Consider the following 24,968-nt stretch of genomic DNA (forward strand, 5'->3'; position numbering starts at 1 on the left):
TGCCAGAGTCTGCAATTAGCCAAAACCACAACAATTTGAGATGCTATCAATGAACAATAGGCTAATCGGAAACATAATTGTTCACTGATGTTTAGCCTTGTGCAGTATGGGTAAATGTGGGGACCACAAGCCCCCTGCTTAACGCAGGAAGATGGTCAGTGTCCAAGGCACCATCTTAAATACCAGCTGCATGGCTGTCTTGCAAGCAGAGTAAAAGAATATTCTATTTATGGCAGTTTACTGCTATTAATTTGAGTCAGGATTTATATGATTCATGCATCAGAATCATTGGTTTAATTACATTTGCAGTTTTCAGAAAATTCTTAGCTTAACAGTGAGAGTAATTGTTTACATGTGTTCATCTGTCATTTAAATCATAACAAAGCATTAAATATTTTACTGTATTTTACAGTTTGCACAGGTATTGGACATATGTAGGTAGAAACCTTTTTAGGAGCAATGAAGAGGTTGAATGCTTTCTTCCAGAGCACAAGACCAGCTCTCTATAGAGCTAGTCTTAAAGCACATGCTGTCTTTGTCAATTTCCTCCTCCTTATCATATCCTAGCATGTGAACATGAGAGTTTTCTGTGCAGTCTTCTCGAGAGTAGCGTTTAACATGTCTTAGCAGTTTGTTGGTCCTCTTAATGTGGCAGACGAACTGTAGCCAGCAGAAAGAAAAATGCTAATAAAACTCTCAGCTAGCTTCCTAGTCTGCTGTATGCCTGCTCCCATAAAAACAGAGAATAAAAATGGAAAGGACAGACTTTTGGAGAAGGGTGTAATGAGTAGACTCGAGAGAATGTTCTCCTTACTCCTTCATCATGGAGTCTCTGATTGAATCCACATGCTTCTGGTAAAATATTACTACATGGTAAATTGATAATGAGAACGTTGGCTCTTTACATACCATTGAGTCTAGGGAAGACAGATGTTGATAAAGTCAATTACAAAATGTTCAGATTTTTAGAGAATTTCAGATGAAATGTAGCGATGCTTCCTGGATGGAGATGTCATGTTTGGCTAATGTTGTGTCTTCAGTAGAAAAGTGGAACAAAAGTTACAGTGTTGTGTGTAAGTAATTGGACGGTGACACAATTTATGTTGTGTTGGCTCTGTACTCCTGCAGACTGGAAGGAAACTATGGCTATGAGGTTAAAGCTCATAATATCAAGTTTATATTTTAATTCAAGGATATTAATATCTATATCGGGTGTATCGTACAGGAATAACAGAGTGCCCTCATTTGAAAGCACTGTAAGTACTAGTACAGTTAGCTGCTCAGTTGTTTCTTGGCCAGCTGTGCATTGTTACATCATTAGTCCATGTACAGGAGAGCTAAGAGAAGATGTAGAGTTGGTTTAAATGTGACATTTACATTAGTAGTCTGTTGATATCTATCAGCATGAGTGCCAAAGTGTAAATGCTGATAATGATGAGGCTGAAAAATCAAAATAATCAATCAGAGACAGAACCAAAACATTAGCTGTGTGAAAATAACTGCAAGGTATATTATAAAAAGAAAATATGCACTAGTGACCTTAGCAATGGCACATTGGCACACAGCTGACCGAAAAACAACTGAGCAGCCAGTTTTCTAATTATTGAAATGAAGGACTGTTTTCAAGTTTTGTTTCCTATGTGATTCACCCAAAATAAATAACCTTAAATTAAAGCAAGAAGCCTCTTTCTGCAGGCCCTCTAGTGGCCGTTCTGCCAGCAGATATGTTTAGTCAGTATTATCAAATAAAACATTTCCCTCTGTATCTCTTTTATCAGATTAGCATTGAGTTGCTAGGGAACAATTAGAAGTGAGAAGCCCCTGCTGTGAAAACAGTTCGTATCTCTCCACAAACGTGGTCATGCAGAGATAAAATGGACAGCAGAACTGCAGTTCTCTTGATATCAAAAAATCCTGTACACCTGCCACAATAAAAAAAAATTAACACAGGAAACTTATATAAATGTTGATCTGCTTGCTCTCCTACGAAGACAGGAATTCAGTTTGCTTCCAACTAAAAGCATATGTCTGTCACACAAATACCTCCCATCAGCATTATCAAAGTAAAAGGTGCATAGTTTAACTATGGGACCTCCAAAAGGTGGAAATTGCAGTTTATGGCTACTGTGAAAAAAGGTATAAAGATATTCTGCACTTGATAGTCATCGTTTCATTCCAGTGTGCTGGACTTGAGAGCCAAAACACCACAAACTGTGCCACCGTCCAGTTATTTACTCCAGTGTGCCGTATATGTGAGCTGGCAGAAAAGGCTAAACAGTGTTTCTCCTAAATCCCACAAAGTAGCAGCTCAGCTGAGACCTAAGAATAACCACGAGAGATTTAACTTCCCCAAAGGGCTACAATTTACGTTCACGCTTTGAAGTGACATAAACCCCTGGGTTATTTTAGTTTTATTCCTCTGAGGACAAAGACCATACCAGTTCGCCTCTGTGAAAAACACCATGTTGTCAAGAGAGATGCGTCACAACAGCTTTTATTGAGCTCTAATTGACATATATTGAGGGAGAAAAAATGTTGCAGTTTATATGACAGAGGCATGGTAAATGTTCTGGTACAAGGGCCTCATTGAACAGAGCATGGGAGCAACCTCAGACTCTACATATAACGCCTGGGAAAGTGGAGCTGTCAGTTAGGGGTGGTTGACCACTAAGAGGGCAGCTGGGTGTTATTTTTGTGAGTAATAGCGGATCATAATGTGAAAACGGCATGGCTACCGCACCCCTACTGCCTCCCTCACATCTCATTTAGAATTTCCCAGAGACTTCCAAAAATGAAAAGGATTAGCTAATCTTATTCAGGAACACACTGCTTGACATGTTTCTCTGTCCTCCAGTCGTGAGACTGTAGGTTTGGGATAAGGCTGTGGCAGCGTAAAAAAGAAACATGTCACAAGTGTTTATGATAATTAGACTGTTATCATGTTCGGGGACTCTGGAAATATTACACTGTGTTTTTCCTCATAAATCATAATGACAGATATTAAGTCTAAGGCTTGGACTCAGGGAAGACAGGACAAGTCAGCCAGTTGTGATTTTGTTGGTGAGTCCGGTTCTTACTTAAGCAAAATTCAGAAAATCTAACTTCCTACAATTTATGGTCCAGTCTTTGTCCTTGTCTTTGCATGGCAGTTTTGGGGTCATCTCATAACCTTACAGCAGTAGAAGCATGCAGTGCTCAGTGCACCCAGATGTCCAAGCCAACATTTCCTGCTTTACTTTACTCAGTCTAGATTTACAGAAATAATGCACATTAACCCCTTTAAAACCCAAGCTTATTACATTCTAAGGTTCATTATTCAGCAGCTGTATAGACTACAGTGCAAACCTAAAGGGCTACATCACACACTACAGTTTTCTCCCATTAATATTTTTTATCTCCTGAGTTCCATTTATGTGGTTTGTATGGTTTAATATACCAAATACATTTTCATACATGACCTCTCTTCATCCCTTAGCATTAAACAGGATGTTTTGTTGTCGTGCCTTTGAGACTGATATATGTAAATCATTGGCTGGATTCTTGTGCGGTGGAATGTGTGAGACATAAATCTAAAGCGTGTGGCGCAAATAACTGAGCTGTTTGTAGGAGCTGCAAAGCAAATACTTGTGGTTGTGTTCAAGGGAACATACATCATCACACCCATTCAGCATGACAATACACCTCCACCACATAGTGAATTTTAGTCATGCTTCCACCATCATTGGTTGTTTGTGTAAAATATACAGTAGAATTACTGTATTTTTTGGTAAGGTGAGAACACCAGGAAAAAGACACAGCAAAAACCCCCTCAATTAAGCATGTATTATAACACAGAGCAATGTAAAATAAATAAATAAATAAATAAATAAATGAAAAATAATTAGATATATTGTAGATGATGATTATTATTATTATTATACAGTGAACCTATTCTGTGTTGTGTCTGACAGACAGTCTCTCTAGAAGAGGACAGGGCCAGGAGATGATCTAAAATGGCTCAAGTGTGCCATATTTTTGGACTAAAATCAGCCCAAAGAATTGAAATGAATGTGGAGCGTCTCTCAAATAGCCTAAGTGTGCCTAAGCAGCTCATTTCCAGGGACATCTTTTGAAAGGCAAAAGCTGTGGCCCTTTTTCATTATCCAGTATATCTATTATCTCTCTCTCTCTCCCTCTCTCTCTCTCTCTCTCTCTCTCTATATATATATATATATATATATATATATATATATATATATATATATATATATATATATATATATATATATATACTATCATGTTTAAAACTGCATTTTCATAGTTATTACAGAGAGTTATACACTGTTAGAAATAAAAGTTCTGTGCAGGTACATTTTACGCTCATCAAGGTACAAACAATGTAAATGTTCTCTCAAAGGTACAACAGTGGTTTTAAGGTCTAATTGTGAACCGTACGTTTTTCCAGGTGTAAAGTACGTAGTCGTACCTTTTCATAACCTGTTTTAAAACTGAACAATAAAAAAAAAGCCTGGAGACGAGACGGGGTGTGTGGAGTCAATACAACTTATCATTTCAACAGATTATGGTACAGTTATGTTTCCTGACTAAAGGTACTGAGATGTACCCTTGAGGGTGCCACCCCAGTAACGAGGCATACTGTCTGAGTGACAGTTTACTACCTTTATTTCTGAGCTTTATTTCTGACTGTGTAGAGGCCGATTAAAGCACCAGGTTTAAGTCACTGATGTGTAATCTGTGAGCAGATGTCCATATGTTAGGCCCTGTGTTTTCGCTGGTTAGGCATCATCTACTAAAGTAATTTAGATTGATGATTATAGATTCTTTCAGCAAACGTCATTATTCTTTTTTCTTTGATTTGTGTACCTATGCTGTCTATGACAATTTACAACGTTTATGGCATTTTTAGATCTATCTGCACTGTTGGTGAGACTTGGCCAGATGTTAGTTTACCTGATACAGGAAAATATTGTTGTGTTTAAAATCCATTTTTACTGACCATTGTAAGATCATAAATTGGTTTCAAACATTTTTGAGTCAGCAAGTCATGCATTTGCTTTATCTTATGTTTTTATTACATCTGATTCTTCCACATGTGACAGATGTGGTTGTGTTTACATGCACAAGTGGTATGATTGCATGAAAAACAGGGCAATACTGCAGACTCAAATGTCTGTTTGGAAGAAACATAGGCTTGAGTATAAACAACTGTGGTGGACTTTAAAAGCAAAAGCACCATCATTTGTTTAATGTTGCCGAATGACCTTTAGCAGAGGACCAATGGACTGTGAAAACACATTATGACTCAGTTCAAAGTAATAAAAGCAAAATATGAACTGGCGGAAGGCATTTCTGCAAAATCTGCTACAAAAGTCGTAATATAACACTCAGATATTTTCATCGTTATGTAATCTTTCCTTTTTGTATTTATATTACTTTTTTCATAAACAAGCAATTAACTTCAATATTTTTAGTCTAAACACACTTAAAATGTCTCAGTTGGGACTGTTGTATAATTTTTACAGCCTTTTTTTGCCTTGGAAGCAAAGAGATTTTGCACAATGTCCCCCCTGTTTTAGCTACAAGCCACAAAGCTCAATAACAATTATGCCATTTGCCAAAGTGCTGTTGTTCCAAATTAGTCTGATGATCTACATGTTCTGTTACTAGCTCTGAAATTAAGAGCGCTGTGGTTTGAATTTTTTTTTTTTTACAAGATCTTTGAGCATACTTGGATTTTCACTTGACCTCCATCAGTCGCCACTTACTGGCCTATTTGCCAACCAGCTTTTTGATTGCTGCTAATTATGCCGAGCTCTGAATGCCATTTGGATGAATCGTCAGTTCGTTAAGAGGGGAACAGGAACATTAAGCATATTGTGTAAATATAGTTAAATCTTTCTTTTTTCCTTTTTTTACAGGTTATTTCTTGTCCTGATGAAGTGTCTCAGAGTGCTCAGAACTGTGTGCTGAATTGTTCTAATGCTCTAAACTGGGCTTTGGCCACTGCAGGCCCCTCTTCTCAGGTTATTTCCAGTCCATTGCTAAATATAAGGCTCGGGCATGGGCCGTTTTCACTGTTCCTTTGTTGCTGGCAATTTGAGCGCTGTGCGCTAAATCCCAGACCAAGCAAGCAATGCCAGAGAGTCCTGCCTGATGTCAGACAGCTTTGTTTAGACAGTCAGTGCATAGCCAAATGACTATTTCCAAGCCCCAAACACACTCCTCATATCAGGCTATTTCTGCATTAACTGACCGATGCCAAATACTGGGACATCAGATGTGGGTTCACTACTTCCAAACAACTCAGGATGACAAATGGGCTTTGCCATAGTATGAGAGTTTCTCTGAGCCCACCTTTTGATGTTCAGAGACCACTGCAAACCTTAAAGTCGTATTGTATGCTTGGTCCTCCGCAGAACAAAGACTCATAACCAAACAAAATGAAACGTGTTGACTGATATGTTTGCTAATGCTACTCATAAATCAGAAGTGTGGATTAATTTTTCTTAGCAGAAATGCTACAAGTTAAACAGTGCAGTTTATTCTGGACCATGTACAGGGACAAATGTATACTATAAAATGTTAATGTTGACTTAAACATGAGAGATGCAGTGTTGTGCCTTAAATGGCATCATCATGTTAGAGTATTTTGTGATTTAGTGATGGAAAGGAGCCAACTGAGACGATTAGCGCTAGACCTTCAGTTCAGGCCATAAATGTCAAAACTAAAATCAAAAACAAGGAATAAAGCACCTAATTTCTGCTAGCTAGACATTAACATAACATTAACATAACATTTCAGTGAAGAGCCCTCGCATACAGCCGCCACTGTTTTCTATTTCTAACAGCAGACTTAAGTAACGGACTTAGACTTAGTCAGACATGTGTGGTTAAAGTGCGAAAAAGAGACTTTACTAGTTTGTCCAAAATCCACAGTTGAGGTCGAAAGACAGGTGCAGGTCAAAACCGAAACCAGCCAACGATGTACAAACATTACAGAGATAAATCCAGGCAGCCAAAGTCCAAAAAAGGCACAAGGCTTAAGGGAGAGTCGAAAATACAATCAATGGGTCAGATACAAAAAGTAGATCAGAACATGGAAAAGAACACTCTACAAAAGAAGCAATACCTCACAACTAACCTAGCCTAAAGCCCGGGCTTATAAACTAACTGGATCTAGACACATGATAGATAAAACAGGTGAAGAATAAAAGTAGTCAGGGGAAGCTGATCTCTGATAGGTGAAACCAGGTGACCACTTTCAGTTCCTGATTATGTTAGTGGTTAATCGCAGGCCTTCAGTTCAGCTCCTGATGTCCTAACCAATGGGAGAGCTTGCTTGGCTGTATCTAGATGCCTCAGCAAAAAAGATATTGCAAGAATTGAATCTTTCTGTTTTCAGCCAAATGAAATGAGTATAACACTTTAGTTTACATACAACAAGCATGATGATAATATTAAATTAAAATGAACTAAAAATTACAGACATATATATTTTTCCCAGAAATCATAAGACCATGAGGCTTCCCCTCTGGTGTAACAAGAGATATTGCAAATCTTTTGACATGTAAAGAAACAAACCCTAGCTGTGCACTGTATGGGGCGGAGCGTTGTCATGTAGCAAAAACAATTACAATTTATGTTCATTCTCTCATGTGAATTATTTTGTAGAAACTAGGTCAAGTGTGTTTAGCTGCCCGTGGTTTTATTTCTGCACCCTTATGCCACCAGTGTAGTTCAATGGGACCTACAGGGTTGCGGTTTCCTAAAAGCAAACATGAGTGAATTCAGAACTATAGGAATGGAAATGAAACTGTTGTAATGGCTCTTTACTCACCTGTCCAAACCCAGTGGCTGGCAGACCAACAAAGCCCACATCCACACTGTGACAGCGGAAACGCTCCTTCACCCCCTTTAGCTATGGAATGCCAGCCATTTTGCTTGGCTCATGTCACTCAGTATTTTTTGCCCCCTATTTTACGGGAAGTCAGCATCATGAAAATATTTGTGGAATCTCTTTTTTTGGCTTTTGAATGCCTTCCAGTATCCAATATTCATAAAGTTCTATTTTATTGCCCTGGTTTTACCCAATCTGTTCGTTAAATGGTAGCAGAGGGGAGAAACGTGCTCCTTTTCTCCTCTGGAAAAGATGCAGTGCACATGACTGAATGCTGCTGAGATCGTATGGGAAATAGAGCGCTTTGCCAAAAGAACTGCAGTATGTAGAAGTGCGCTGGAACACAAACAAGCAGAGATGTTTTCCTTCGCTGAGCAGTTAACATGATTAGTTATTTCCCAGGCCTGGTAAAACTCATTTAGTAGCTATACATGCTATACATCAGGGGTGATAAACTAACTCTGTCACTGCCAGATGCATTGCTGCACTCATGAACTGCTTCTTCTCCATCAGGTGCAGTCCCATGGCTTTGAACCCAAACTGACTTGTATGTTTAAGGTCCTCGAGGGCATGACAGAGTTTTGATTTCGCTGCAGCGAGTTTTTGACTTTGTAAAGTAGAAGCAGACCCACTGCACTGGGAGTCTCACCACTCAGAGCAAACGATCAAGTACATCCAGATCTCACACAGCCATAGTTTTCCCCTGCTTCTTTGCTGCTGAAAGAACAATCCTCATAATGGTGTCATTGTAACTAGTCTGCAGATGCCTATAGAGCCTGAAAAGTGTGGGAAAATGAAGATGTTATCGTCCATATAGGCTTAAATTTCATGTGATATTTGACTGTGGACAGGACAGTGTTTTTCAGATGGTTCTATGTTGTATATCTCAGCAAAGAATAAGGAGCATTGAGTATATCTTTAACTGATTTGTTCTGTCTACTAATTTTAACTCCCCTCTTTAATATTCTTTTAGATGTCCCAATCTGATCTAAAGGATCAGGACTGAGGCTGTTCCAGGCATGTTTTAACCCTTGTGTGGTGTTGCATCTGTGGGGCCCGTTTTCAATGTTTACCAAAAGAAAAAATGATGCGATTTATTATCATTTAAACCTCAGTTTCTTTGGCCTTTGCTCATTTTCTGTGAAGAACATATAAAATAACACATTTTTAATGACTTCACACTGTTCACCCCTACACAGTTATATTACACGTGTTGTTGAGGGTGAACCTGCAAGGAAAAAAAGTATGGAGATGCTGTGTCCCTTCACTCTGTTCTCCTCCTAGATGGCCTGCTGTTAGTGTGTGTGTGTCTGTGTATGTATGTGTTTGTGTATGTGTGTGGGTATGTGAGGGTGGACAACATGGACAGGCTGCTGACTGGCTAAAGCTGCTTAAGTACAACCCTACGCTGACCACTTATTATATTTTAAACATCTGGTATTTTTTACATAAATTGTTATGGCTGTATTGATTTAAGAAACAGTAATGCGGTGGGTCCACCAGACCACGACCCCGGGTAACAAAAACACGAACACCACACAAGGGTTAAAGAGCCTGTATCTTGGAAAACTGAATTTTCCTCCCTTTTTTTAAATAAAAAAGTTTGATGTAATATGTAACATTGTTAAAGTGTCAAAACATGCCATTCCCCAGTCCATACAGTCCCTATATGGACACTAAGCAGGCCATTTTGAATTCATTGTTTTTGTGATGTCACAAAAAACACATTTACATATATCCACCTGCCTATTTAGCCTACTGCAGTTTAGCCCTGCACATGTTAAAGTTGTAGAGTGTTTCAGCCTAGACTGCTTTTTCAGTGAGGCGCAATGCAGGGTATCCAGGCAAAACAGAGCTCATTTACATACCACACATTTACACATCTGTCTTAAAGACACAATAACAGAAACAGCCTGTTTAATTCTAATGGATAATAAGAAGTTGATCATGTCAATATGAAATATTGTGGTATATAAATTAAAATGAAAATGTAATATGTGAGACAGCAGCTGTACACTTTGAGTCTGTTTTCTGCCACTTATTGCAAGCAGGATGCCACCAGAAACATGTACAAAATACACTCCCACCAGTTGCGACCTGTTGAAAACATTCGACTTTACCGGCCACATTGTGTCTGGTTAAAAACCGTATTTAAAACCAAGAGAAAGGAGCAGCTACTGTGTATCCATCAGAGAAATATGCAATCATAGTATATTCCTGACATTCAAAAATGGTTATTTCACACAATCATCCCACCAAAACACTAAATATATAATTGAGTATACCACCATAAATCTTTAAAAAATGACATGATTTCTCTACATTATTTTAAAGTAACAGGCAGGTAGATCAGGTAGTTCAGTCAGATTTAATCATGAGCCAATATTAAACACACCATAAAATGGTCATTTAGAAAGCATGCCAAAAACAAGACATATCCGGCATATCAAGACATATTTGCAAATACTAACTGTAGTAGTAACTATCAGCCTGGCATATCTTCCCTAAATTATGTGGCTGTATTATCTATGAAAATACATCAATTACATTGGATTAATATCGGATGATACTCAACAAAGTATCCAGATCGGATCGGGGCAAAAAACCTGGATCATGACATCCCTATCTTTTAGTGAGCTGTTGACCACACTGATGTCTGCTGCCTTCTTAAATATTGTTATGATGATGATATAATCTGGACCTTCTAAATTGTACAATTTACATTATATACATTATTTACTGTACATTGTATATTATACACCGATCAGGCATAACAGTATGACCACCTCCTTGTTTCTCCATTTTATCAGCTCCACTTACTATATAGGTGCACTTTGTAGTTCTACAATTAGAGACTGTAGTCCATCTGTTTCTCTGCATACTTTGTTAGCCCCCTTTTACCCTGTTCTTCAGTGGTCAGGACCCCCATGGACCCTCACAGAGCAGGTACTATTTGGGTGGTGGATCATTCTCAGCACTGCAGTAACACTGACATGGTGGTGGTGTGTTAGTGTGTGTTGTGCTGGTATGAGTGGATCAGACACAGCAGTGCTGCTGGAGTTTTTAAACACCTCAGTCTCACTGCTGGACTGAGAATAGTCCACCAACCAAAAATATCCAGCCAACAGCGTCCTGTGGGCAGCGTCCTGTGACCACTGATGAAGGACTAGAGGATGATTAGCTCATACTGTACAAGAAATGAGCTATCGTCTCTGGCTTTACATCTATGGGGTGGACCAACAAAGCAGGTGTGTCTCATAGAGCAGACAGTGAGTGGACAAAGGGTTTAAAAACTCCAGCAGCACTGCTGTGTCTGATCCACTCGTACCAGCACAACACACACTAACACACCACCACCATGTCAGTGTTACTGCAGTGCTGAGAATGATCCACCACCCAAATAGTACCTGCTCTGTGAGGGTCCAGGGGGTCCTGACCACTGAAGAACAGGGTAAAAGGGGACTAACAAAGTATGCAGAGAAACAGATGGACTACAGTCTGTAATTGTAGAACTATAAAGTGCACCTATATAGTAAGTGGAGCTGATAAAATGGACAATGAGCGTAGAAACAAGGAGGTGGTCATTATGTTATGCCTGATCGGTGTATATAATTACACATTTTTCTCTGCCGCCTTCTGTGACTAAAGATCTTGCTACAGCAAAGGTCAGCATTGTGTTGCTATTTGATGTTAATTTGCTCTTTGCTCTACAACAACTACACTGACTACATAATCAAATGCATCCGATAATCAGCTTTGTATACATTTGCTTTAATTTGTGCCTGCCTGTATCTCTGTAGGGACTGTTTAGAGTTGTCTGAAGTGTGGTCCTAGGCCTTAACCACATAAAGCCCATCAACAACAGCAAGGCGTTGCAAAATCCATAGCAGGGAGAATGCTTTAATCATTTGAACAGTAATAGTGTTTGGGCTTTATCTTAGCTGAGTTCACTGAGCAAATGTGACCGATAATTTGAAACCATGTGCTCTTTAAACACACTCTACAAAGTTTTGCTTACCCCCTTATGTAATTGGATTTGTCTGTTGGGATCCCAGAAAACATGACTTGGAGGTCGCACGGCTCTCGTCATGCTCTTTTTGTTGTCCAAGGGACCATTGATGTCTAGGGTGTATGTGATTACTCTTAGTAATGACCTGTTGGAGCTGTTGTTCTCATTTAGAACAGTTAGAATTGTGTTGTACAATTCCCTCTTCTTCAGTTACGCACTACAGAGTCAACAAAGAAAAAAGCCATCATTATTTATTTAATCATTTATCTTTTTTGAGCAGAAAACTGGATATACACAGAGAGCACGAGAGGCAAATTAAATAAATCTTTCCACTAATTTAATCATTTTTCACAAAATCACTCCCCCACATCATGACCACGCATATATATGTTTTCAGATCCAGATTTGATTAGCTGCGTCTGCCATTATTTGACCCTTAAAAGCATTTTTCCTGCTCCCCAGCAGGTTTCCATAGATGTAATCTTGGCCTCGGTCTTTTCGGATCGCCTGTTGTTCACCCGAAGCATCCAAGGGGATTCCTCCCACCTTAGTGCAGTGAGCCTTGAAGTCATAATGATGACATCAAACAAAGAAAATGAGGCCTCTCCATCCAAATATAGTGAGGGCAATGGTGACCTCATACTGAGAGGAAATGGATCGAGATTGCAAGGCGAGACATCTGGTGGGGCAGAGCGAGATCAGCCAGGTGTCTCTCACAAAGCCAGTGGAAAAAAAGGCTGGCAGGAGGGGCTCAGGCTGCTAGACCTCTGCCAGTACGAAGACTGATAACACCACATTGTTTTGCTCCATCGTCTTCCCTGTAAAGAATGTGGCTGGTGCATCTAGCAGCTGGGAACTGGGTCAACAGCTGTCTGCTAGGTGTAGGGTTTTTGGCCTCGTTGAAGGATGGCATGACAAACCATTATCAAGTGTTGTTTTTTCTGTCTTGCTTTTCATTGTTGGCCCTGTTACACTGGCAGTAAGAATGTAGCCTGGACTCAGAATACAGGGACATGCTGAGACTTGCCTCAAACTATTCAGTTAAAACAGAAATTGTGTTTGTGTGTGAGACTGTTAGGGTACGTGTTCGGAGGAATTCTGTAAGACTTTGTTAAAGCATGTAATCTGATGGATAATAATAGAGTTTTTTGTCTGGTACCCACGTAATGCAGGCAAATGAAGGCCCTGTCCATGTTCTACCTGTAGCCCACACCTTTGATCCTACTGTCTGCTCTGTGCGGTGAGGTCAAAAACTTCTCTTAAGTGACCTTGATACACAAAACATACATTTTTGATACTCTCCATAGTTTGATATTAATCTTTTTGGGCCATCGGCAACTTTTCAAAGCAATATCTCGCAGAGAAGACATCTCTTAAATCACATTAAACATATTTTTAACTCCCTTAACTCCCATAGACGTTGAGAGTTATTACTTTGACTTTGCTGTAATCCAAATATAATTACATTATAGTTGCATATAATTATTATTATATATACATATGATATCATGACATATTTTATTACACAGTGAATAAATGAATTACATTTACATTTGATTTGCTTGCTGTATTAACGGCTTCAAGATTTAACTTGGCAATTACAAAAATTTGGCAGCAGTGCAAATTCTGTTTGGTAACACTTTTTTTGAAGGCTTGCTACATAACACATGCATAAATGTTGAACATTTATAAACAGCTTATGCCAGTGATCACCGAAGTTGCCAAAAATCCTGTACTTCAGTAGTAATAGAATCCCCTTGGTAAAAGGTTCCTGTCTGCTTTTCTACTTAAGTACCAAAGTAAAAAAAAATTTAACTTTTTAAGTTTCAAAAATGTACTTTAATGAGTTATTAGAGCTATTATGTGATATTATTTTGATAAAAAATATGTGGCAAGAGTTAGCTGTTGCAGAACAGAAAATGTACATTTGTACTTTAATATAGAAGTTTTAATGCTGATATATGGCATTCTTTACTAGGCTTCTGCCTTAAAAACCTGGGAATGATCCTTCATTACAGTGTAGTAACAGAACAAGTGTCCATCACTTTAGTTTAAGATCCTTTATGTCACTGCAATGCCATTTACTTGATAAAACATTATGTCATCTTGTGATAAACTGTTTAAAAATGTTCGATAACACTGCTATAGGGCAGTGTTCATAAGGCTACATGACATCTACATAAATCCTTCATGACAACACTTATAAAGGTGTATTTCAATAGCTGTCATTTTTCATAAAGACTATTTATCAATCTTAATGTCAAGTTGATGTTACACCTTTGGTTGTGTCATGGCACTTTTTTGGGTGAAATGACTTTGCAGGCTTTGTAATAATCACATAATGCTGATGATGTAAAAAAGCTTAAATGTTATAAATGGTGAAATGAAACTTATTTTATACAGTGCCACAGTGCAGGCTTCAATCAGTCTGACTTGGCAAGCTATTTCATATAATCAGCATTATGTCTCTGTGACATACACCGGGCTACAAAGTCTATATCATTTCACCCCAGAAAGTGGGGATGAAATAGTGTCATGACACAACTATGTCACCTGATGTAGATGTTACATCAACTTGACATCAAAGCTGGCAAAAGCAACCTTTATGTGAAAGGTTGCCTATTAGAATAAGCCATTATAAATGTTTAAGTAGGTCTTTGTCAGTTTTCGTGAAGGGCTTATGTAGGTGTCATGTAGTTTTTAACACTGCTATACAGTGAAGTGTTACCAAATATTCAAGTATTGCTTTAGAAATATATTATTCAATGCTTTTGCCTGCCAGTTTTTTCAACAAATTTCCTTCCTTGTTTTAATGAGCTGTGATTACTATAGATTACTTTTTACTGGTAAGAGTTATTAGTGCATTGTTTCAGTACATAGTCACACTGCTCTCAATGCGGAAGGTCTATGATCTGTCAAGTTGTATGCACACCTATAATTTACTGTACTCATACGCCATTCATTTAGCCAGTACAACAACAACTCCTGTAATTTGTAACAGCAGTGTTCATGTACCTACATTTTTTGATGATGATGCAGCCAGAATACAATTAAACAGAAAACATAATTACAACCTTTTGTGATTAGCTGATTGCAGAGGCCAAGATTTAGACTGTAAAGCCTTATATAGAGTGATTCTGGCTTCTTGCCGATTTGTTCTTCATTCTCCTGCTGTAGCTGTGATTAGCTACAGTGGAAAGCAAGTGCTAACTAGCTCAGTCATCTCATGCTTTATTTTCTGCTAATCAGCAATGACTGTTATTATGCTATGGAATGGTGTAAATATTAAACAGAAATCTTCGATTAATTAGTCCAGCTCGCGTGTCTCTGACACGCTCCAGATGTTTAGTGAATCACAAGAAAGGGCCTTAGTGAGGTGGAGAGATGGCTCTTGATTCAATTAGTCAAAATTATGTCCAAATCATGGGATCTGATCTATAGGATCCATTAGCTAATGCTATGACCTAAGATGAAGTGTATCTTTCCATGCATTCTCTCTCTCTCTCTCTCTCTCTCTCTCTCTCCCTCTCTCTCTCTATGTTGAGGCAGTTGCCTTCACTGTGAATGTGGAAGGATAAGTGAATGATGGTGTATCTTTTGAACTGTATGGTCAGGGAAAGTTCCTTCCTTTCATGATTTATAATGGAAAAGAATGGCCAGCAACAAAGAATGTACCAAGTATCTCTCAGCAATTAAATGGAACAGATTATTATGTCTTTGCAGTAATATTCCATTAAGAAGTGTGGAAAATTACAGCTTCAGCACTAACCAGTGTGAATATTTACCAAGCACTTGTTGCCTTTGATTTGTACGTCCTTTTTTTTAACCATATGATTAGTGATGAAGCTAAACTCCAGCCTGACCTCCAGCTCCCATGTGTTCCTTTTCTCAGAACGCAGGTCAGACGCGGCTCACCAGACATTTCGCCCCAGCAGACCGGAACGTCTAGGACTGTGAAGCGTTACCCTTCGTCCTCCGGACCTATCACCTCCAATGCTCTGCCCAGCGGCAATGGAAATGGACACAGCAGCCGTGGATACTCACACACTCAGCACCGATCATCCTCCAGCGGTCAGCTACATGATACCCACAGCAACTCCGTGTCTGCAGCAGGTTATAACCCCAGCTATTCTCTCACATTTGCCATCACTAGGGGTCGTATCCATGGAAGTGAACTGTGTTTGGGTACAGCAGATACTCTTGTTAGTTGATAGATGGAGCACTGATATGTCTCTGGGGAAATGCGCACGTAAACAGGCACATAAACACAGGCATAAACACATAAACAGAGTCATGAACAAGTACCCATTTATCGCTCACTCAAGATCATTTGAACACACTCACAAATACACATGCTGAGTTTCTTGCCCTTTTCTTTTGTATGGTTCTTACCAAATTTTCTAAACCTAATCTAAACCTAAGCTTAATATGGCCTTTGTTTTGCCTTTAAACAAGTTTAAAAAAATGAAACATAGCTTTGTAAACAACTCATACAATCAGGACCATCTCTTTTTCTTTGACATTCCTACAAAATCAGAAATATTTGTCCTCAAAATACACAAAATCAAACACACTCTAGGCCTGATGTTTGTGCCTTGGCATAACTGCATGTGCCCAAAATGCATCTGAATCGGAACATTCAGTGTACTAAGACTGCAGGTTACCATGCAAAGTGTGCGCAGCCCCACTCACTAACTACTCACTTGTGAGGCTCAGAGGCTAACCCCTCGAATGGCCAGCCTCGATGTTTTATTGCACACTGTTATAACCTAAGAATATCTCAACCAGTTTGCATTGAAGTCCCTTTAGTTACTGAATTATAAGCTTTAGTACGTAATAACTCTGGGATTTTAAGGGGTTAAAAGGCTCAGTGAAATAATGGAGCTGCCAGCAAGCTCAAAACAAAGGACAAAATGAAAGTTCAGTGATGAAGAGATAGCAGGGTTAATAAATTACCCCAAAAGCATTCTGCAGAAGTGTTATTTTACTCAGGTACCTCCATCTGATGTGCCTGCTCCCTGTGTTAAAGGAAATCTCTCAACAACATGTCTTTTGAGACACGCAAATTTATGTCTGTTTTCAATAGACAGAGGAACATCTACACAAAACTGGCTGCCCTGAGTTGCTCAATTTTTAGTAAATTAAGTATAATATGTAGTCAGCCACACCCATGTTATGCACAGCCATCCCTCACTTGCACGTGTAAGGAAGAGAACTTGCATTTTACCATGCATACAGCTTAGAAACTGTGCAGTCAGCCTTTTTCACCAACTCTGTGTGTAACACACAGGCTTAACGCAACTGAAACTGTCGCAAAAAGCTTTGTACTTGTCTCTGAGTGAAACATTAGTCTGAGGGAAAGAAATGGCATGCCTTCAAGCTGCTTCTTTTTGATTTCTGTCATAGAAGCACCATCCGTTTGATATATTACTCTTAATGCCTTAAGGCCTGGTTCCCTATCCCTGACTAAACTCCGAAGACACGCAAACCTGGAACAGTATAACATGTTCTGAGCCATATCTTTGTACTCTGGCTTCAAAACCTCCTTTTCACTCAGCTCTCTTCGGCATCAGAGCTGGGAAATTTCCTGTAATTTATGTAAAGTGATAATTGCCATTTTAGGCGAAAAAATTCATGCCCCTTGATCTTGTTATGAAAAGAAGAGAAGAAAGACTACAAGTGAACAATATCATACAACACCTCAACAATCATCTTACAGGGATGAGCTGCACAACTGCACAAACCTGGAACAATATGGCATGTTTTCAGGCATATCTCTGTACTTTAGCTTCAGAGCTTCTCCATCAGACCAGTCTCTTCAACATAAGAGTTGCAAGTTTTGTGCAATTTGAATAAATTGATAAATGCTATTTAAAGAAATAAATCCACACTAATTTAATGTGTTACTAAAGGAAATAAGAAAAGAAAGACTGCGAACGGAGAGCACCCCAAAAATCATATTGTAGGGATGATTTTTTTTCCACTTTGCTCCTCACATAACATACATTATATTATTATACAAGACATCAGGAGTTGAACTAAACAAATCTGGAATTATTTGACATGTTTTAAACCACACCTTTGTACTTTAGCTTGCTTTTCATCGGCTTCAACATAAAGACATTTGAGTAAAGTGATAAACGGCATCCAAAGAAATAAATCAATGCTAATCAAACTTGTTACCAAAAAAAAAAAACCCAGAATGACTTTATATGGACAACAGAGCCCGACGGATATATCAACAGATGTGTACAGTTGGATGCAAAAATTTGAAAATCCCCAGTAAGTGAAAATAAGTTAGCACATCCTCTACAGGGAACAAACTTGAACTGGCATTTTTTCTGCATATTTTAGTGCAGTATTTCTGTTTAAGTCCAGCATATTGTAAAAAAAAATAATTGTGATCCCACTTTTGCACAGGCCACATTTTGTGTTTTTTGTTTTTTTCAGTATGTTGATTTCAGCAAATAAACAGTAATTGTGCCTTAACGTGTGCAGATGTTTCAGTTCATCAACAAAAAATCTAATTTGACCAGGGGTGCCCAAACTTTTGTATATGACTAGTAATTATATTACACACTATGGACAAAGGTATTAGGACACCTACACATTACACCTACAGGAGCTTTTATAATATCCCATAGGTGTTAGATGGGGTTGAGGTCAGGGATCTGTGCAGGCCAGTCAAGTTGGTCCACATCAAACTCACTCAGCCAAGCCTTTATGTGCACTGGGGCTCAGTCTTTCTGGAACAGAAAAGGTTCTTCCCCAAACTGTTCCCACAAAGTTAGAAGCATACAGTTGTCCAAAATGTCTTGATTTGCTGAAGCATTTCCCTTCACTGGAACTAAGGGGTCTAGGCCAACCCCTGAAAAACAACCACATAGCTTTATCCCTCTTCTACCAAACTTTACAGTAGCCACAATGCAGTCAGGCAAGTAATGTTCTCCTAGTATTTCGCCAAACCCAGATTCGTCCATCAGACTGCCAGTTTAGTCACTCCACAGAATACGTTTTCACTGCTCCGGAGTCCAGTGGCAGCATTAAACTACTGTTTATTTGAGTTTAAGAAGTTTGACAGTTAACCATCAGAGTATAACATTAAAAGCTAAAATATATCAGCTGAAATGATCTGTTACTGGAATTATGCCTGTAAAATCTGCATCAGCCACAAAGCGTTCATACTGGTCAGGACCTAATGTACCTACCAACACTCTAAAAGTCATATTACACTGATGCTTTGTTGGCTGTTTGATCCTCATAAACATGAGTGCTCTGTTTTGGTTTTTTCCCTCATTTACAAGGCAACAGGAGTTGAACCTGTTCCCACCATTACACACAGCTTCCCTTCCAACCGCAAACAGATACACAAGCACACACACACACACATTCAAGCTCTCATACACACCCAACTCACCACACACACACATATAAACGCCTTATCCTCATGATAAAGTCTCCTGGAGCTGGGCCCAAGCTTTTAACTGGCCTCTCTCCTCCTCTGGAGAGTTTTTCGCAGTGACACATCCTTCCACCAGCTGCACCGTGCCACTATCCAGGCGCTGGTCTACACACACACACATTTACACGCATACGCAAGTCCACTGTTATAAACCTCCGTTCTCTCAGTGCCCGGACGAAGGGAGTGTGTTAGTGGTGAAGATGCAGCAGCTGTACTTCTGTCTCCTTTGCGTTCAGCTTTTCTTCTCTCACTGTCTCTCTGATCTGCTGTATCCAGGAGCCAACCTGACGGCCGGCGTGGACCGCATCAAGATCGTCTTCACCCCCATGGTGTGTCGGAGGACCTGTAATGGGGGGCGCTGCTACAACAGCTGCGAACGTGGAGATAAAACTACTATATACAGCGAGAGCCAAGGCCCAGAACCCAAAAGCCAGGGCTTCAGACTCTGTAAGTGCTTTCTCTCTCTCCTCTCTCTTCTCTGTCTGTCTCAGTTCAATTCAACATAGCTTTAGTGGTGTGACAGCATCAAATACAATGATTCCAAAACATTGTGAAGTTAAAAGCTTTGTTGAACACACTGAGTAAATGTAACCGTAATGATAATAGTAATAGTCATGATAATAACAATGGTACCACAAACAGTAATTACAATAATAAGCAAGCAAATCTTTCTCTTTCTCTCTCTCTTTCCCTTTCTGTGTCTGTCTATCTGTATGTCTCTCTCTCTCTGCTCTCTGTCTCTCTCTCTCTCTCTCTCTCTCTTTCTCTCTCTCTCTCAATTTAATTCTAACTTTCAATTCTTTACTGGCACAACTGTATTGAGTATGATGTTGCCAAAGCACGGTACAGTATAAAGGGCCCATATCATGGAAGACAATATAAGTTTCCTCACTTTTTTAAAATACTGTGATGTAGTGCATAAATCTTAACCCCTCAAAATCACATTCTAAATTACATCCTAAGGCTTATTATTCAGTAACTACACAGACTACAATGCAAACCAGCTGAGCTGTTCTTAGAAGTGTAGTAAAACTTTGGGCCCCTTAAATAGCTGATGGGCCCTGGCCACTTAAGTAGTTAAAGCATCAAAATGTACAGTTTTTTGAATTAACAGTCTCTTTTTGAATTAATTGTTTTTGTGATGTCACAAAAAAAACATTTATTTACATAAATCTACCTATTCAGACTACAGCAGTTTAGCCTCACCCATTCAGACTGAAGTTAGGAATGTTTCTGCTGCTTTTTAAATGAGGCACAATACAGAGCAGCCAATCAGAACAGAGATTATTCACAAATATAATTCTTAAAAATACAACACCAGAAAAGCCTATCTAATTCTAAAGTATAAATAGAGGTTGGAAAATAGTCATGTCAAAATAAATTAAGACATTGTAAGTGGACTTTTGTGGAAGAAATAAATTGCAAAAAATGTAGAATATGGGCCCTTTAAAGCCCAGAAAAGTGTAGGATATGGGCCCTTTAAAGCCCAGAAATATGTGGGATATGGGCCCTTTAAAGCCCAGAAAAATGTGGGATATGGGCCCTTTAAAGCCCAGGACAACATCAGTAGAGGTAAAAGTAGTAATGGAGTTAATAACAGCAATAATAGCAACCATATAAATAAACACGGATAACAACACAGTGTTATTTTATCAATAATAATAATAATAGCAGTAATAAGCAAACAAACCAGAGATGTTTGAACTTCTTACAGGGGGTCTGAGAAGAATCATCGGGTGGGAATTTGTCCCTGATTGTCTCACTGTGTCTGTGTTTCTGAGTCAGTGTTTCTGGATAGAGTCTTATGTAATTCAGCACAGTTTTGTTTTGTTTTCCTGAAGTGTTCTTTCTCTCTGTTGAGATGCACTCAAGGAGATATTGAAACACTGACGTTCAGAGAAGTGGACAATTCTCTCCATTCCGTATTAAGAAGTAAAGGAATGCCAAGGAGAAAAGCAGCCATGTAGCTGATTCTATGTTCAGTTAAACACAGAGCTTCTTTACTTTTCCTGAAAACTTTCTCTCTTTTGAGATGCACTGAAACGAAACATTGAAATCCAGAGAAGTGGGGATTTCTCTCAGTTCAGCATTTAATAGAGAACAGGATGAAACGAAAGGTAGTAAAAGAGCTCTGTGGCTGTAAATAGGGAATGTAGTGGTGGCGGGATATGGTTAAGCCACACACGTGGGTGTGCTTGTCCCACGCTCCCTCTGCTTTGCCCCGTGTGTGTGCGGTTTACACCTCACTTTGAACCTGACTGTTAACCATTTAAAGTGCTCCCCAGGAGAGAAAGAGTGGGGAGAAGAGAGAGAAAAGGAGCGAGGTTTTACACGGATTACTCTAAAGCCACTATTATCCACATGGTTTATCCCGAAGCTAGCTTGGAGGGCCTGAGGAGAGGGGAACAATGCTGGGGGATGGGGGGCTGCCACACAGGGACAGCATACACTACCCCAGTGGACCTGTGTGTGGTTAATGAAGCATATTTTAGACACAAGAGATCAATTAACACCAGTGGAAAGCTTGGCGCCATCCCAAATCTGTCCAGTGGTGAAGGTGCGCTTCTGTTTGAACTTGCCCATGTTTCATTAACTGCGTACAGATCTGGGGCTGAAATTATTTCTGTAGATTTTTGTTTCATGCCATTTTAAATCACATATTACATATCATTACCAGAGGCAATTTGCCTTAAAGGGGTCATATCCTAAATTTTCCTTCAAATTCATTTATTTATTTATTTTTGGACATATAAGTCTTTTAATGTATGTGTAGCTTTATGTACCACAAGCAGTCATATTTCATGTTTACTTGACCAATTGCCATCCTTTATTTATCCCTTAGAAGTAAACAGGCTGTTTTTGTTACTGTTCCTTTAAGACTGATTATATGTAAACGACCTCTGTTCTGATTGGCTGCACTATGTTGTGCCTCGTTCAAAAAGTGGTCCAGGTTGAAACACTCCTTATAACTTCAACATGAATGGGCAAAGCTAAACTGCTCCAGGCTGAATGGGTAAATATATGTGTTCTTTGTGACATCACACATTCAATGTATATCAAATAGGCTGTTTTTATAGTTTAATTTCCATATATGAACTGTAAGGATTTGGGAAGCTAATGGTATGTTTTGAAACTAACATGCCAAACTCTTTTATTTGAATAAAGTTAACTTTTTCTTTATATAAGCCCTTTAAAGTATGAGAAATGCTAAAATCTCTATATAATCATGGTAGTTGGAAGCATATTCAGCTGATGATTTATCTTATTGCAAGAAGAAATGATCTTTTTCTCTGCAGTAATGACCGTGCTTTATTGCGGTTGAACCCTAAATTGAATTAATCTTTTACTGACAGAAATGTTTAAAATGTGTCTTTGACATGCATTTTCTAACCACACACATTGTGTGTGTCCATATTATTCATGGAGATGTAATGCATTTGCTTGAATTACAAATGTATAAACAGGTTGTTTTTCAGATTTATACTCACATTAATAGCTGTTTGGAACATGTCGGGGTACTCCAAACACACACAGTGTCTTGGCAGTGTTGTGTGTGCAAAAATGCATTCCTGGCGCCTAACGGCGTTTGAGCAACGTAAGAGAAGTACATTGTGTTTTTATTCCTGTTTCCTTACCGACGTGATCTCGGATCATTAAAAGCCTGTAAAAGACGGAAATTGTTCACTCGTGCAGCGTGTTTGATGTTGTTGGTGTTCCATTAGAGGTGTGAGGTGGCAGGTAAACACTTATCTCATGCATGAGTTATGTTCAGACTTCCAGGCTGCATAGCTTCCCCAGTTCCTCCGTGTTTAACAGTTACTGTACTCCTAAATTTAGACGTGCCCTACTTTAGCTGGGTCTGTTTGGAGATGAGCAGTGAAATCTGGTGACAGTTAATGGGATGAGAGACAGTGAACTAGAGGGGCTGTGAGTGAGTGTGTAGGTCACACACAAACACACACACACACACACACACACACAGAAAAAAAGACACAAACCAGCATGTTTGTGTGTGGTTACTCTGTTGGAGAAGGTAAGAGGCTGAGACAGAGTGCCGGAATTCATGTCGCAGAATAGTTCCTGCCCCATGCTGGGACCGTTAGTGAGGCTGCATTAATTACGCTCTTTGATACTTTGGCCAGTCTGTAATCATTATGGTGCTCTCTCTCTCTCTCTCTCTCTCCTCTCTCTCTCTCTCTCTCTTCTCTTCTCTTCTCTCAGTTTCTCTTCTCTTCTCTTCTCTTCTCTTCTCTGTTTCTTTTCTCTTCTCTTCTTACCTCCTCTCTTCTCTTCTCTCTGTTTCTTCTCTTCTCTTCTCTTAGTTTCTCTTCTCTGCTCTTCTCTCTGTTTCTCCTCTCTCTGTTTCTCTTCTCTGCTCTTCTCTCTGTTTCTCTTCTCTCAGTTTCTCTTCTCTGCTCTTCTCTCTGTTTCTCCTCTCTCTCTTTCTCTTCTCTCTTTTCTCTTCTCTCAGTTTCTCTTCTCTGCTCTTCTCTTGTTTCTCTTCTCTCAGTTTCTCTTCTCTCCTCTTCTCTTCTCTTCTCTTCTGTTTCTTTTCTCTTCTCTTCTTACCTCCTCTCTTCTCTTCTCTCTGTTTCTTCTCTTCTCTTCTCTTCTCTTCTCTTCTCTTCTCTTCTCTTCTCTTCTCTTCTCTCAGGTTCTCTTCTCTTCTCTCTCCCTCTCTCACTTGTTCTCTTTGCTTCTCATAACAGTGTCACAGTTTCCATGTACAAACTTTTTCAGATAAATAAAGATAGAGACAGGAAATCTTTTCTTTCTTTCTTCCATTTCTCTGTCTTTCATTTCTGCATCCCTGTTTTCCCAATACTGTTCAAACAGTGCTTTTAAAGAGATGAGAAGGTGTGCCTTCCTGAGGTCAATGCAGAAGTATTTTCACTGTTATGTGACTACAAAAGCCTCTGCCTTTTATTGCCCAAGCTGCCTAGGTATTTTTCATTGCAACTCTTTGAAGTCTGACCGCAAGCAGGTTCAGTTTGGGGTGTTTTTACGCCCCTGGTCGCAGGTATGTGGGGCATTGGGCTCTCCTGCCAAAAAGATAAGGAGAATTAAAGGGCCGGCAAAACTCTCTGTCAAACTCCAGCTGTTGTATCATTCCATTGTTGCTCTCCATAAGTGTATGATTGCAGTGCATAAATCTCAGCCTACACAAAGGCACTGTCAGGACTGTGATCTTTCAGAGCTTTCTCTTACCTGCTCTACTCAAGGGGAGATGAAGGCCTGGCTTGTAGACTGAAATGGATCAGTGTTCTTGCTGTGTTGGTGGCCATATGTTAGCATTGCACAAGAAACTTGGAAGTGATCTTAGTGTGACAAAATGTCCATAGTTCTTTGTAGTTCTGTCTAGTGTCATAGTATTCACATTAACAGCCAGTTAGGTTACACCAAAGTGCAATATCAGTTTCTTTTGACCTTGTGAACACCCTGCACATTTGCTCGGTTTGCCTGAGTTCAGTGGTTTTCGCATTGAATCCGTCTGTTCATTGGCATACAGGAAGTTATTAGTGGTGCTCAGGAAGGCATTATTAGTTGAAGGAAGCAGAGGTCAGCCCAGTAATGTCTGCTCACTAATATGAGGACCATCT

The 24,968-nt window shown here is 39.3% G+C and overlaps 1 protein-coding gene across 1 annotated transcript in view; it reads left to right on the forward strand.

The window, feature by feature from the left end:
• LOC118823500 (latent-transforming growth factor beta-binding protein 2-like) overlaps positions 1 to 24,968 on the forward strand; it is a 153,142-nt gene that overhangs the window by 41,974 nt on the left and 86,200 nt on the right. The window contains exons 4-5 of the mRNA XM_036593176.1: positions 15,799 to 16,019; positions 19,645 to 19,815. Of these exons, the coding sequence (XP_036449069.1) occupies positions 15,799 to 16,019; positions 19,645 to 19,815 (392 nt within the window). The remainder of the gene's footprint in view (positions 1 to 15,798; positions 16,020 to 19,644; positions 19,816 to 24,968) is intronic.

The sequence above is a fragment of the Colossoma macropomum genome, unplaced genomic scaffold (genome assembly GCF_904425465.1).
Source record: "Colossoma macropomum unplaced genomic scaffold, Colossoma_macropomum, whole genome shotgun sequence".
Taxonomy (NCBI): domain Eukaryota; kingdom Metazoa; phylum Chordata; class Actinopteri; order Characiformes; family Serrasalmidae; genus Colossoma; species Colossoma macropomum.